Below are 13,259 nucleotides of genomic sequence, written 5' to 3' on the forward strand. Positions count from 1 at the left end.
CAGAACACAAGCCATTCCTCACACCAGTACAGGACGAGCTCTGGCCCCTGTAGGGTAGGAGTGCGTCCTGCTGTGTAGCTTAGGCTCCCTCTGCCTTGTTTTGGTGGCAGTGAAAACGCCTCCTGACCACGTCTAAGTGCGTCTCACAGTGTCTGATTTCTGAATCATGTTCCAGCGGGCGTGGCCCCACCGCATGGGGCAGCACTCATTTGAGCATAACTAAGTCTTTTTCCAGATCAGTGTAATAAAGGAGTGATGTGCAATAAAAAAAAAAAAAAAAAGAATTCCAAGTTGTAAGGACATCACCATTTTGAAAGATACAAATGAGCCCTTCTTGGACTCGTGAAGCAGCAGCGAATGGGAGTTCTATCCCTGGTTCCTGTGTGGCCGTCCACCAGTGAGCATCTCAAGGGTCATCTCAAGTACACAGGAAGCTGAGGAGCAGATAGTTCCAGAGTCACCACCTGCAGCCTATAGCCGGTCAGCCAACCAGCTCCTGCCCTGAGCTTGCTACCCTGGAGAGGGATGCAAAGCTGCAGGTTGGTCAAAGGTGGCCCTGGCTGCTCTAGAGAAGTGCACAATGGGGTGCACAGCAAGGCTGCTCTCACAACCCACACCACTCACCGGCATGGGCTATGGCTTTGGCTTCCTGGCTCCGCTAACTCCCATTTATTTTCCAAGCTCAGAATCCCTAAGCTGTCTGTTGCACTCTGAGGGCTACCTACCAGCTCACCAATAAACTTCACTTCTGCAGTCACTGTTTGTGCCCAGTGATTTAGAACGAGACACTGGTCCACTCCTCCAGCCCCTGGTCTTGGCTTCTCAAAGTGATCAACCCACCAACCACTGTTTCTAGAGACACATTTTAAGGTTACTTTCATATAGTTCTCACAATCTCTTCTCTAAGGTGATCAATGTTCTTCATTATTGATATGCTTGGCAATTCTATAAAATATGCTATAATTTCAAAGCAGAGTTATGTTCCCTCTAAGTACCCTTTGACTTTGTTTGTTTTCCCCTTTTGTAGTGCCTACAATTCACTTCTCTCTCAGCTGCTCTTCTTCCCCTCTATCTACAGTTCCCCTTAGGGTTTGTGTGGTTTCATGAGCTTTTATCACATATGAACTACATGCCACATGTTATTTTACAGACACAGCTAAAAGATATATGAGAGCGGGACATCACCCATATGACAGGAATGACTGAATGAATACAATGTTAAGTAGGTTAATGCCAAGACAGGCCACCAAGTCATCACGTTCTTAGGCAAGGAGAAAATATTAGAGATATATAAAAGGCTGGGATTGGGGGCCAGGGAGATGGCTCAGTAGAATAAGTGCTTCCCTGGCAAGTGCAAGGGCCTGAGTTCCAGCCCCAGTTCTGCAAAAAAAAAAAAAAAAAGGCTAGGATTTGATTCTGTCTGACATCTCTTTCAACAGAGGTGAGATTCCTTTATTCCACCAATGTCCCCTGGGCCTCTAGCATGTACCAGGCACCGTGCAAGTCAGCATCTTGGTGATCTCCCCTTTCTCTTTTTAATTTTTTTTAATGTGTGTGTGTGTGTGTGTGTGTGTGTGTGTGTGTGTGTGTGTGTGACCAGCTCAGCCCACCAGGGGGAGGGGCTGGCTGGCATGTGGTGCTGGGAAATTGAACCGCGGTCCCTGTGCTTTGCTTAGCTTGTTCTAGGTAGGTGCTTTAGACCACTGAGCCATCTCACCAGCCCCCTTTCTCTCTCTTTTGTGGGCTAAATAAACTTCTTTTGGAGAGAGTGAGCCTATCTATACCTCTGTGCATATGTGTGTGACAATCCTGACTTGGTAACGCGTGAACGACTGGAGTCATTGTGGAACAAGTGTCAGCTAGAATTGACAACCGGCTCTGTGAATGTAACACACAGTCTCTGCTTCTTTGAAAGCCATTTTTCCCTCATGTTACTGCATTTCCAGACAACCATACTGGCACATTCTCCCCTCCGTTCTCGCTGCTACCTATAATCCATCATTACAAAGAGCAGCCGCAGAAACAGCACTCAGGGGAGACATTATTTCCTCTCCATTTCTCTCTCAGAGCAACTTAGGATGGGGAGAGGGGGGTGAAACTTGGATTTAGGTTAAAGGAATATAAATAAGAAAAGAATCCGCTTCTCTCCCTTGTTAAGATGCTAAGCCTCAAAAGGATCCTTGGTTTTAAAAAAGGCCATCACCCCTTGGCTTGCACTGAGCATTAATGTTATATACCTGGTAATAAAGCCAGAGGATTTTTAGTGAGAGCTATTAAATGGAAAGGATGGCTGAGACAGGGTTCTCGGGTGAATGGAAATCACAGGCTCATAAATACACTCTGTGAGGTTAGTCTTGTGGGTAGGTAGGACTTAAAATTTGTCCCCTGATTATGTGGGTTGACAGGGGAACTACTGACTTTCTCAAACAGGACTGCAGTTCTCAAAATTATGACTTGAAAATAGAAATAACCAGGATTCTTAAGGCAACCAAAAAGGCCCAGCAGAACTGGGTTAAGCCATTCCTGGTGGGTGGGCATGTGTTTTAGGTAAGAGAGAAAAACAGGGGAAACACCACTGCTTCCTTTTAAAAATGAATGTTTCCATTTAAATTATCTTTGTGGCTTTTATTTTATTAACTGAACATAATTTTCATGAAACATACAGAATTTCCATTAAGTTACTCCACCTGTAATTGGAGTCAAGTGACTATATTGCAAGTGCTTATTATTAGTCATAGGTTGATAATTTGGTAAAACTGAGTAGAAAGTCTAAGTTTTGGGGTTTTTTTAAAACTCATTATTAACTTTATTGAAAATCAATAATAGTTATATGGAAAATTAAAAATTGTAGACAAATACTGAAATGTGAAAGATATAAACAATAGAGTGAATTTTAGAAAAATATTTCTGAAATGAATACATAACATGAGATTAATAACAGATCATACATTGTAGTTTTTTTTTAATTGAGCTCTTTTTTTAAAATTTTATTTATTTATTTGTGTGTGTGTGTGTGTGTGTGTGTGTGTGTGGCCAGCTCAGTCCACCAGGGGGCAGGGCTGGCTGGCATGTGGTGCTGGGGGATTGAACCGCGGTCCCTGTGCTTTGCTAAGCTTGTTCTAAGTAGGTGCTTTAGACCACTGAGCCATCTCACCAGCCCTAAATTGAGCTCTTTAGTTGCACCCAGGCTAATTTTTCCCTAGCAAGAGGTCTGAGTTTCCATTTGTTTCAGTAGTGAACAAAGCCCCAGAGACCTGGCCCCCAGGGAAATCCTGGGCCTATCTCTAGGTGGCTGCACAGGCGGCTACAGTAGGGGACAGAGAGTTGTCTGGTTTCCTCTCATTTCTGGCAAGTGTTTACACATCAGACTCGAAGCTTCCTTTTTTAAATTCTCGCTAAGTACAAAGGGGCCTGTTCACAGGCAGTGGCAAAGGGCAGAGCAATATCGCTCAGAACTGTGTGGCTTTCCGACAGTCAAGGACATCATTTCTGTTTGGCGAAGGAAGAGACTTTTCCACATCACACTTGCCCTGTCCTTCTCTCTGATGTGATTTGACAACATGGATTCAAAGGGAGGCAGCACGACTAGAAGGAGATGAAACCACAGCATCTGCACTAACAGCCCCTTTAGCTGCTCTAATTAGGGTCCCTTTATTCCGTTGCTGCTTCTCGGGAGAGGACAGGGGGCTTTTTAATTGGGGCGATTAGAAGTTCTCATTGCACAGTGACACCCTCTGTGAAGTGAAGATGCCAGCAAAAGCCATGCCCACTCTGCAATTACTTCTTGCAATTCTGAGCAATAATGGTATCTTGTCTCATTTAAAAATAAATCTGAAGCTTGTTTCTTATTGCACTCTCTCCTCTGCCTACTCACAGCAGTTTCTTCATGCCAATTAAGAAAACTTTCCATTATTCAAGGAGGTTAGTTTGGATCGTAACTGTCCCCTGATAAGACATATTAAGCTGGTTTCACTTGCCCGTGGCTGCCTTATTCCAGAGACGAGGCTCATTCAGTTGAGCACAGAGCTTAGATCTCAAATTTACTTTGTAGTGAACCGGTGCAGCTTTGGAATTTCCTGAGCGGGGTTTTGTTTGCGCACCACAGGACTCACCTGGAATAACCCGCACATTCAGTGTTCTCAGCTTCTCGGAATCACTTCCTCTTAGGAGAGCAGACATATTTGTGCATTTATGATCTGTTCCAAGAAAAGAAATTAAATATTTAACTGATAAACAAGCACCATCTTAACGTGTATTTCCTATGTTGGTTCAAAGGATTACCAAGAAGAATGGACTATTTATAACAGAGCCTGGGTAACGACACCATGAACTTTTCCCTAGTCTATAAGAAAATCTAAATTCTTTCTGAAGTCAGTAGCTTCTCTGCTACTATAAATGCCATTATCTCATATCCCGTAATGAAAAGCATACAAATACAAATCTTATTACATTAGTACATACAAATCTTATTTATTTGAGGTACAAAATATATAACTTACCTTTAATATTTAATTACATTTAATGTTATAAGTGCTGTGGCATTTGCTGTTACTTTATATCTTGGACTTGCAAGAAAAGTTTTTAAGAGCCACTAAGTCTGTCATGTGGTTAGATGTTCATAAGAGCCTAACTCAACTTTTCACTATTGGTCATGATCTTTTCTATCTCCCGTATATGTCTTTCCTAAACATAGTTGTATGAAAAATGAGTCAAGTAGGCCTGGGAGATAGCTCAGTGGCATAAGCACTGGCCTGGCAAGTGTAAGATCCTGAGTTCTATCCCCAGTACTGAGAAAAAGAGAGGGTTTTCTGCAAAATAAATAAATAAATATATATATATATATATATGTATATTTAATAAAATTTTCAACACTAGAAAGATACCAAGTCTTAGCTTGACATTTCACCAAACTATGTAACTTTGGGCAGAATGTTTGACCTCTTTGAATTTCAGGGCGGTTTCAAACTAAAACTTGAAAATAATAATACACATTCTCTTTATATTCTTCAGGAATCTAGGGGAAAGGCTTTGAATATGGTTACTGTACAAATATACAGTGTTGATGATTTTATTAACTCATGCATGAAGGGCCTTATCACTGAGGTGTCACCCCCTCATTTTGTTCTGTCTCTCTGTGCCTCTCTTCCACTAAGGCTGCTCAGCAGACTGCCAACCTTAACCCTGGTCACCCTGTCTTCTAGCAATCTTTTTCCAGGTCCAGGGGTTGAATCCAGAGCCTTTCACATTCTAGGCAAGAGCTCAACTACTGAGCTACGTCCCTAGGCCTCACCCAGTCTTTCTTCTACCTCTACTACCTGTCCACAGAAGAGAAAGACGCATGAATATTGGTGCTGTGTCATCTTTATGCTTTTATTCCTTGGATTATCTAGATTCACTACTTTTATATAGTCAGGACACAATAAATAGTAAGTTGGACTAAATAAATTAAGTCTAGAGATGAAAGTAGCAGTTCTTTGATAGTAAGGAAGAGATTTATTCCTCAATACTTACTTGGCCACTTTTGCATTCTCCTGTGGTCTTTAAGTATTTTGTGGATCATGAGAATGACCCAGAAAATAAAGACTAATAAAATTAAAATGTACCAAGCAATCTTCGTGGAACAGGTGATGTCTGTAAAGAAAAAAGTACTATTACAAAAGACAAAACAAAATGCTGCAACAGATCAGAAGTAGTGTGGTGGTACATATGCCCTCAATGGAAAATGTGAATATGTAGCTTTCACTGTTACAGGGCTCCTGAATTCCTTCCCGATGTATTAAAATACGAAATTTGGCCAGGTGCCTCCCAGGGATCCATTCAACTCCAGAATTCTAAGGTTATTTTCACTTACAGGTTGTGTTGCTCTTAGCTTCACTGTCATTACTGTCATTAGGTTAAGAGTACAGCATATCCATTCCAGAACCTGAGCCATTTGTAAAACACTTTTGGTCTTTGATCAGTCATCCCGAAAGTATGTCTTCAAAACAACAAGGATTCAGTGCATACAAGGAAGATGGAGAAGAAGGGGGAGCAGGAAGGTTTGGGCATGGGCTAAGGCATATGGGTAGCCAGGACAGATGAATGACCAGATAATCTTTCCACCAGGAAATAGTTCAGTGGCTTTCACATAAATGATCAGATTGGAACAAGCGCTGATTATACCTACAGTTGCCCTGGCCTAAACTTAACAGGATGCAAGCATAAGTCTGCTCCTTCTGATGCTGGTGAGGCAGTATCAGCAGGGTGGTCACCGTAAGCAACAATTGAGTATGGTCTATCTTGGTCCTATAAAGATACACTGCCCAGCAGACTCAGGAATTGGCGACTTCAATAGTGGTGATATCATCAAGTCTAGAGACAACTATCTACTGACTTTCTAAGCCACCCTGTGTACCCTGCCTATTCCTTGCACACAAAACATGGCTAGTACTTATTTAACTTAGAAGAACATGTAACTTATTTGTACCTTTGGAGACTCCCTTTGTGGGGTTTGTGGTTCAGATAGTTCCTTTACAAGAATCCAGATGTACACTAATTAGCCATCGCATACTTAAAGAAGAGGCCAAATGGAGAGAGGGCAGGTTGGCTCTTACAAGGCACTCAACCTCCGCAATATCATTCCATGCCATTTAGATACCAAACTTGTGTTCCTCACTCAGCAGAAAAAAGCATGCAGTTAAATAGCATAGGATAATTGCAGCGCCATCAAGAGTTAAGGTGGGCCCAAGGGCAGATGCCTCATCAGACAGCCTACTGTGAAAAGAGAACCCATTTGCCAAGTTTATACCACAGTAGCAAAACACGCATGGTTAGGACCACACCAATGGATCCCTCCACCAGTATCAACACAAACTCAGAAAATAGGGCTTTCAGTGTCCCAGTGTCTCTGGCTGCCATGTCTTCTGTCTCTGCAGTCAGGGATTTTGGAGTGAGGCCAGGAGAAAGAGACAGAAACCCAAGAGAATCTAAAAAGACAATTTATTTATTTATTTATTTTTTAAAAAAATATTTATTTATTTATTTATTTATTTATTTATTTATTTGTGTGTGGCCAGCTCAGCCCACCAGGGGGCAGAGGCTGGCTGGCATGTGGTGCTGGGGGATTGAACCGTGGTCCCTGTGCTTCGCTTAGCTTAGTTTGTTCTAAGTAGATGCTTTAGACCACTGAGCCATCTCACCAGCCCCTAAAAAGACAATTTAAAGAATTGTTGCTGAGTAACTGTATCAGAGTGGGATAAATTTAGTCTCACCTCTTGATGGAGAAGGCGTCAAAGAGAGATTAAATGTGTCCTGGCACAGAGCAAAGCATGAATAAATTTTAACCTCTGCACATGGCTAAGTGGACAGACTTTTCCAGAACCTACAAGCACATATCGGTATAGCGCTGCTCTATCTTTCTGAACTGGGGAGACCCAGGATCTGATAAGTATTACCACACTTTGTATCTAGAGTTTATGAGTTTTTCCATTAACACAAAAATAAATTCTCTTAACATCATAACTATGGAAGTTTTTGTTTTCTTTGTGTCTTGGAAAAACAGAAGTAATTAGACAGATACTCAAGTGTACACCCAAATTGATTTGTTTTAAATATTTACCATCCAAACCTCCCTTTCAGATTTTGCTATGGTCAACTTTTTCTACACAGCCTTGCTAGTGTCCACCTTCCAACCTGACTCCTGAATTAAAGGAAGCAGACCTCTCTGTTCAGGTCTTCTCAGACCTCCGTGCCCTGGCCTCATCCAGACATACAGATGGAAAACCCCTAAATGCAGAAAGTATACGGCCCTGGGCAAACTAACTCATAGAGGAAATATCTTTGAAGCCACATCTTACCCTAAAAAGGCATACACAGAATACACTGGTACTTGCTTTGAAATAAACATAGTAATTTAAAAATCATTAGCTTCTAAATAAAGAAAATCGTTTTGAAAAACCTTCCCAAGCAATTTGAAAATTGCTACCATTCATTTGGGATATGAAAAAGCACAGCCAGGTATTGCCCTAGCATGTACAGCTGTGGCGTGCACGTGCTTGCTCACATACGGTGTTCCCTCTTTCAGACTGTTGCATTTTCTAATCCAGGGCCTGACACACTGCCTGGCATACAGCAGGCACTCATGGAATGAACATGAATCACAAAATGTTCTCCAACGGCAGATTTTATGGGTGAGGTAACAAGGAGTAATTGTGCCTGCACTTCCAGCTCTCTAGAAGGCTGGGGCAGGAAGATCACAAGGGCAAGTCCAGCCTGAGCAGTTTAGTGATTTAGCAGGGTTCTGTTTCATGGTATTTTTTTAAAAAAAATATTGAATGGCTTGGGCTAAAGCTAGGTGAGAAGACCATGGGTGTAATCACCAGTATCCTGAAAAAAGGAAAAGGACAGAGAAAGGAAAGTAATAGCTGTGGTCATTCAGAATGAGTAGGAAGTCAATCACCCTTAAGCAGAAGGGTGTAGTAAGGCATACGTAAGACCCATCTTTTGCCCTTCTACTTTTCTTCAGTCATTTAGTGACCCAAGGTACCTAAAATCCAACTCACCCTATCCTTGCAGCATTATATCCAAAGGTCCACTTCATCTAAGCCTGATTCTCAGCTGTACAACAGAATATGGTAAATGAACTCAAATAAAAATTTGACAATGCATCACAATGTACATTTTAAAAGGAATCTGATCCTTATGTACCCAAGTGTGATGTTTTTACTTTAAGTACAGCTCTTGGGCTGGGTGGAAGTTGCTCTGGGGCACTTCTCGTGCCCCTCAAATCCTAATGCATAGATGTTTCCTCTGCCTAATCATATTTTTAAAAGAAAAAATAAACAATAAAAAACCTAACATTATTTCAGAGTATATCATTTCATTAAAGAATGTCTTCAACTATTCGACTTTCAAAGAAGGTAAGCTCCCTTACTTAATTTTATGTGTCTATATCTGATTTCTCTTTTTCCCTCTAGTTCCATTTATTTATTTATTTATTTATTTATTTATTTATTTATTTATTTAGGTGGAATCAGGGATTGAACTCAGGCCCTTGCTCTTGCCAGGCAAGTGCTTATTCCACTGAGCCATCTCCCCGGCCCTCTAGTTCCCTTTAAAACTTACTTTTTACATCCATTTCTAGGTGCAAGGAAAGATGAGTACAGTTACTTGAGTACTCTCTGATTCTACAAGTGTGATTGAGAGAATTTTCCTCTGTTGGCTCTTCCTCCTCAACTGCTGATTTTCTAGTGTGTGCTCTGAGGCTGCAGGTTGTGTTGGACTCCTCCAGCCGGCCAACCTCAGGAGTTACAGAGAAATTAAAATGTTGACAAGGTGAAAAGAATTTTTTTGCTTTCATGTCCATTGATCTTCTCATGATAAGAGCTAGAAAGAGATGAAGGGAACATTATTTGCAAAACAGTAACACATAATTTCAAAACTAAATCCCCTCCTTCTGATACAAGAAAACAAAAAGTTACCTACATTGCGAATACCTATCTAGTGATTGTAGTTTTCTAAGATCATGAAAACCAGGTAAATGCAAGGTTGAAAATGACATCAGAACCTCTCAAAGAAAACATATACATTAGGACCTTGTGCTTGCCAGGTAGGCGCTTGTGCTGCTAAGCTATATCACCTGCCCCCAGACATTTCTCTGGTGACTTGTAGAAAAGACTGTATTTTCCAAAGCATTCTCAGAGACCTGATCTCTGCCTCCATTTTCACATATTGTTCTCCTCAGGTGCAAGTCTCAAAATTGCTGCTTACAAGAACATCATTCAGATAGAATTAGGGCCCACCCTAATGACCCATCTTAAGAAAATTATGTCAACCATGGTCTTATTTCCAAATAATTTCACATTCTGGAGTATTGGGGGTTGGGACTTCAACACGTAAATTTTGAGAGGATGACACAATTCAATTTAGTACATACATGTTATCCTAAAACTTTGCCATGTCCCTGTGAATATAGTTTAACTTTCTCCCTTGGAGTCTGGGGTAGTGTGTGACTTGCTTATAACCAACTAAATGCAGAGGAAGAGACCCTGAAGGTCTAAACCAGAAAAGGGGAAGCAATTTCTTTTTATTTTATTTTATTTTTGCAGTACCAGGGTTTGAACTCAGGACCCTGTGCTCAGGGAAGCAATTTCTGCCTTGATCTTTGGAACACTAACCCAGAGCCTTGAGTCATGGTGTAGAGTCCAACAATTTACCGTCACCTTGCTGTGAGGAAGCCTCAAACAAGACCAAGTGGAAAGATGGCATCAAGAAAATACTGAGCAGAGTGAAAAGGCAATCCCAGAATCAGAGAAAGCAGCTGCAAACCTTGTAGTTGTTATCTCACAGAAAGTAAATACAGTACCCATAATATATAAGAAATTCCTGTATCCTCAACAGGGAAAAAAAATTGCCTGATTTTAAAACCGGCAAAAGAGGGCCAGAGATGTAACTCAGGGTCACATTTCCTGCCTGGCAAGCATGAAGTCTTGAATTCAATTCCTGGTGCCTAAAACAAAATAAAATGAACACAAGCCAAGCACAGAGGCCAGGGCCTATAGCTGAGGCAGGAGGATCATTTGAGCATAGGCGTAAAGACATTATATAGATAGAAATTTTTATGACTGGATCATTTTGCATTTTTTTTTACATTGCCACCATCAGTACACAGAGACTCTAATTTGATAGAAATTTCTTCAAAGAAGATAGACAAGTGGCCACTGAATATGTGAAAGTGGTTCAATGTCACTAAATAACAAAATGGTTATCAATGCCACAATTAGCTATCACCTCACATTTGTCGGTAGGGTTATTCCAAAAAATAAATGGCTAACAAGTACTATTGAGTGTGGAGAAATTAGAGTCTCTGTGCACTGATGGTGGCAATGTAAAAAAAAAAAATGTAAAATGATCCAGTCATCAAGTAAGACAGTACATAAGTTCCTTAAAAAAAAAGAACTACCTTATGCTCTAACCACCCAACTTCCTGGTACATAGAAGAATTGAACCCATGATCTCAAAAAGATGTTTGCCCTGTCATATTCAATGTGCATCCTCTACATAACTAAGATATGGAAAATAAATGTTCACTGACAGATGAGTAAACAGAGAAAAAGTGTTGTGCGCACACACACACACACACACACACACACACTAAAACGTTAGTCTTAGTAAAGGAGGAAATCCTGATACTTGTGACTCTGTGACAAATGGAGGAACGCAGATGCCATTATGCTATGTGAAATAAGCCAGCCATAGAACAAATATAGTGCTGTGTGATCTCACTCATGGGAGGTACTAAAACTATTAGAAACAGAGAGCACAGTGGCTGCAAGGGCTAAGCCAAGGGGGAAATGAAAATTCCTACCTACTCAACGGCTAGAAAGTTCCAGCTATGAAAAAGGACTGAGTTCTAGAACACTGTTGTCCAACACTCATGACTGGGAATGAATTGTTCAACTTTTCAATTATCCAATTTGATTTAATTTGATTAAATAATAGAAATACAAGGTTTGGTTAGGCAGCACAGACTGTTGCTCTTTTCTTTGTTCACGTATTCATCCCACAAGTATTTATTAAGTGCCTACTATGTATTATATCAGGCATTATGCTAAAATCTAGAGATCTGGTAGTGAACAGAAACAAGGGCCTTGACCTCAAGAGGCTCATTGGAGAGTCAGACAAGTAAAAGTACAACTGAAATTGGGAGATGTCAGGCAGGAGTAGGTATCAAGGGTCAAGGGTTAAACAACTCTATGAAGCATCAGCATTTGATTTTAGTATCAGAAATTGTAGGTTTCCTTAAAATTGTTTTTTTTAAGCACTGACTACCTTTGAAGCTAGAAGGCCAAATGATCTTTCACCCATCCAAAGGGTCTGAATTACAGCAGCATTTTGGTGTATCTTCCAAACACTTTGTTTTCAATAAATCAACTTAACCTCCCCCCACCCCCCAAAAAAAGAGCGCAGTTGCAAATTCTGCAAGTCACTCATCCAGAGCCATGCTGCTCAGCATTCTGATGCCACTGGATTTTAAAACTGAGTGTATTCTGCTTTTTCAACAGAGTAAGTTAATTTGCAGCCAGTACATTTTATTCTCAATTTCATTCTGTATTTACCTTTTGATGTTTGTTCTTGAGAAATGAAATCTACCTTTCCTTTGGATTCACAAACCAAACACAAGGAGCACATTTTAAATTCATTTAGGATTTCTTGACAAATCCTGGTGAAGTTTTGGAAACTGGAGCGATGTAGAAAAAGTCCCATAATAGACTGAGTGTCCTTCACTGGTTGCAGGAAAGTCACAAAAGAATAATTTAAGGATGAAAGTGAATAGGTAATATTAGGTTCTAGACACCCTTCCAGACAAGATAGCTCCAACAGTCTTCCTGTAAAGAAAAAAAATTTCCTTACTGTAAAATGTTGAGATTTTGTCATTATAACAAATATATAACATCTTATAAGGTTTTTTTAGGCAGATTTTAGTTTACCAATGACAACCTTTTATACATAAATTAATATCTGCTTCATTTAATTATTTTTTAATCTGTCCATATTCTCTGTAATTGTCAGGTAATAGACATCCATGTAGAGAAAGGCTTGGAAACCCTAGCATTTTAACCATTCCATGTTCTGGGGAATTTTTCACACAAAGACATTAGCTATTAATGAAGTCATCTGTCACACAACAGAGACTCAAGTGAGTTGAATGAAAGTTGAACAGATTATTAAAAACGTGAACAGTGTCACTGAGTTAGTTTCCTAGAACTACCGCAACGTTATCACCACAACTCTGCTAGTTTCAAACAAGAGAAATTCCTTCTCTCTCAGTTCAGGAAACCAGATTTCAGTGTCAGTTTCAATAGTCCAAAATCAAGAGTTCTGCAAGATGGTGAAGGATGTAGGGAAAAGGCCATTCCTTGTCCCTCTTCATGGGCGCATGGCCATCGCTTTGTCTCTACTATCACATCACCTTCTCCCATTTCTGTTTCTATTCCTCTGTGTCAAATCTTGCACTCTCTCCTCGAGTGATTTGATTTAGGACCCACACACATAATCTCCTCATCTCAAAATTCTTAACTTAATCAAATTTAAAAATAGTCCTTTTCCTTATAAGGAAATATTTACAGGTTCCAAGAATTGTCACCTGCTGTCTCCCTGGGGATGAAATCGGATCACATGACTGTTCCAACTTCATCATGGGATTTTCCCATAAGGACAGTGTACTGAAGGCACCTATTGGGAGGAAGAAAAACCTTCAAAATGGCAGGCCTACTGAGAGA

At 40.4% G+C, this 13,259-nt stretch overlaps 1 protein-coding gene across 1 annotated transcript in view; it reads right to left on the reverse strand.

Annotated features, from left to right (window-relative positions):
* Tmem156 (transmembrane protein 156) overlaps window positions 1-13,259 on the reverse strand; it is a 55,326-nt gene that overhangs the window by 17,962 nt on the left and 24,105 nt on the right. Inside the window, exons 2-5 of the mRNA XM_023702803.1 lie at window positions 12,096-12,365; window positions 9,103-9,363; window positions 5,512-5,631; window positions 4,113-4,196 (exon numbers count right to left, since the gene is read on the reverse strand). Coding sequence (XP_023558571.1) covers window positions 4,113-4,196; window positions 5,512-5,631; window positions 9,103-9,363; window positions 12,096-12,365 — 735 coding nt within the window. The remainder of the gene's footprint in view (window positions 1-4,112; window positions 4,197-5,511; window positions 5,632-9,102; window positions 9,364-12,095; window positions 12,366-13,259) is intronic.

Source organism: Octodon degus, unplaced genomic scaffold, assembly GCF_000260255.1.
Source record: "Octodon degus isolate 3935 unplaced genomic scaffold, OctDeg1.0 scaffold00158, whole genome shotgun sequence".
NCBI lineage: Eukaryota > Metazoa > Chordata > Mammalia > Rodentia > Octodontidae > Octodon > Octodon degus.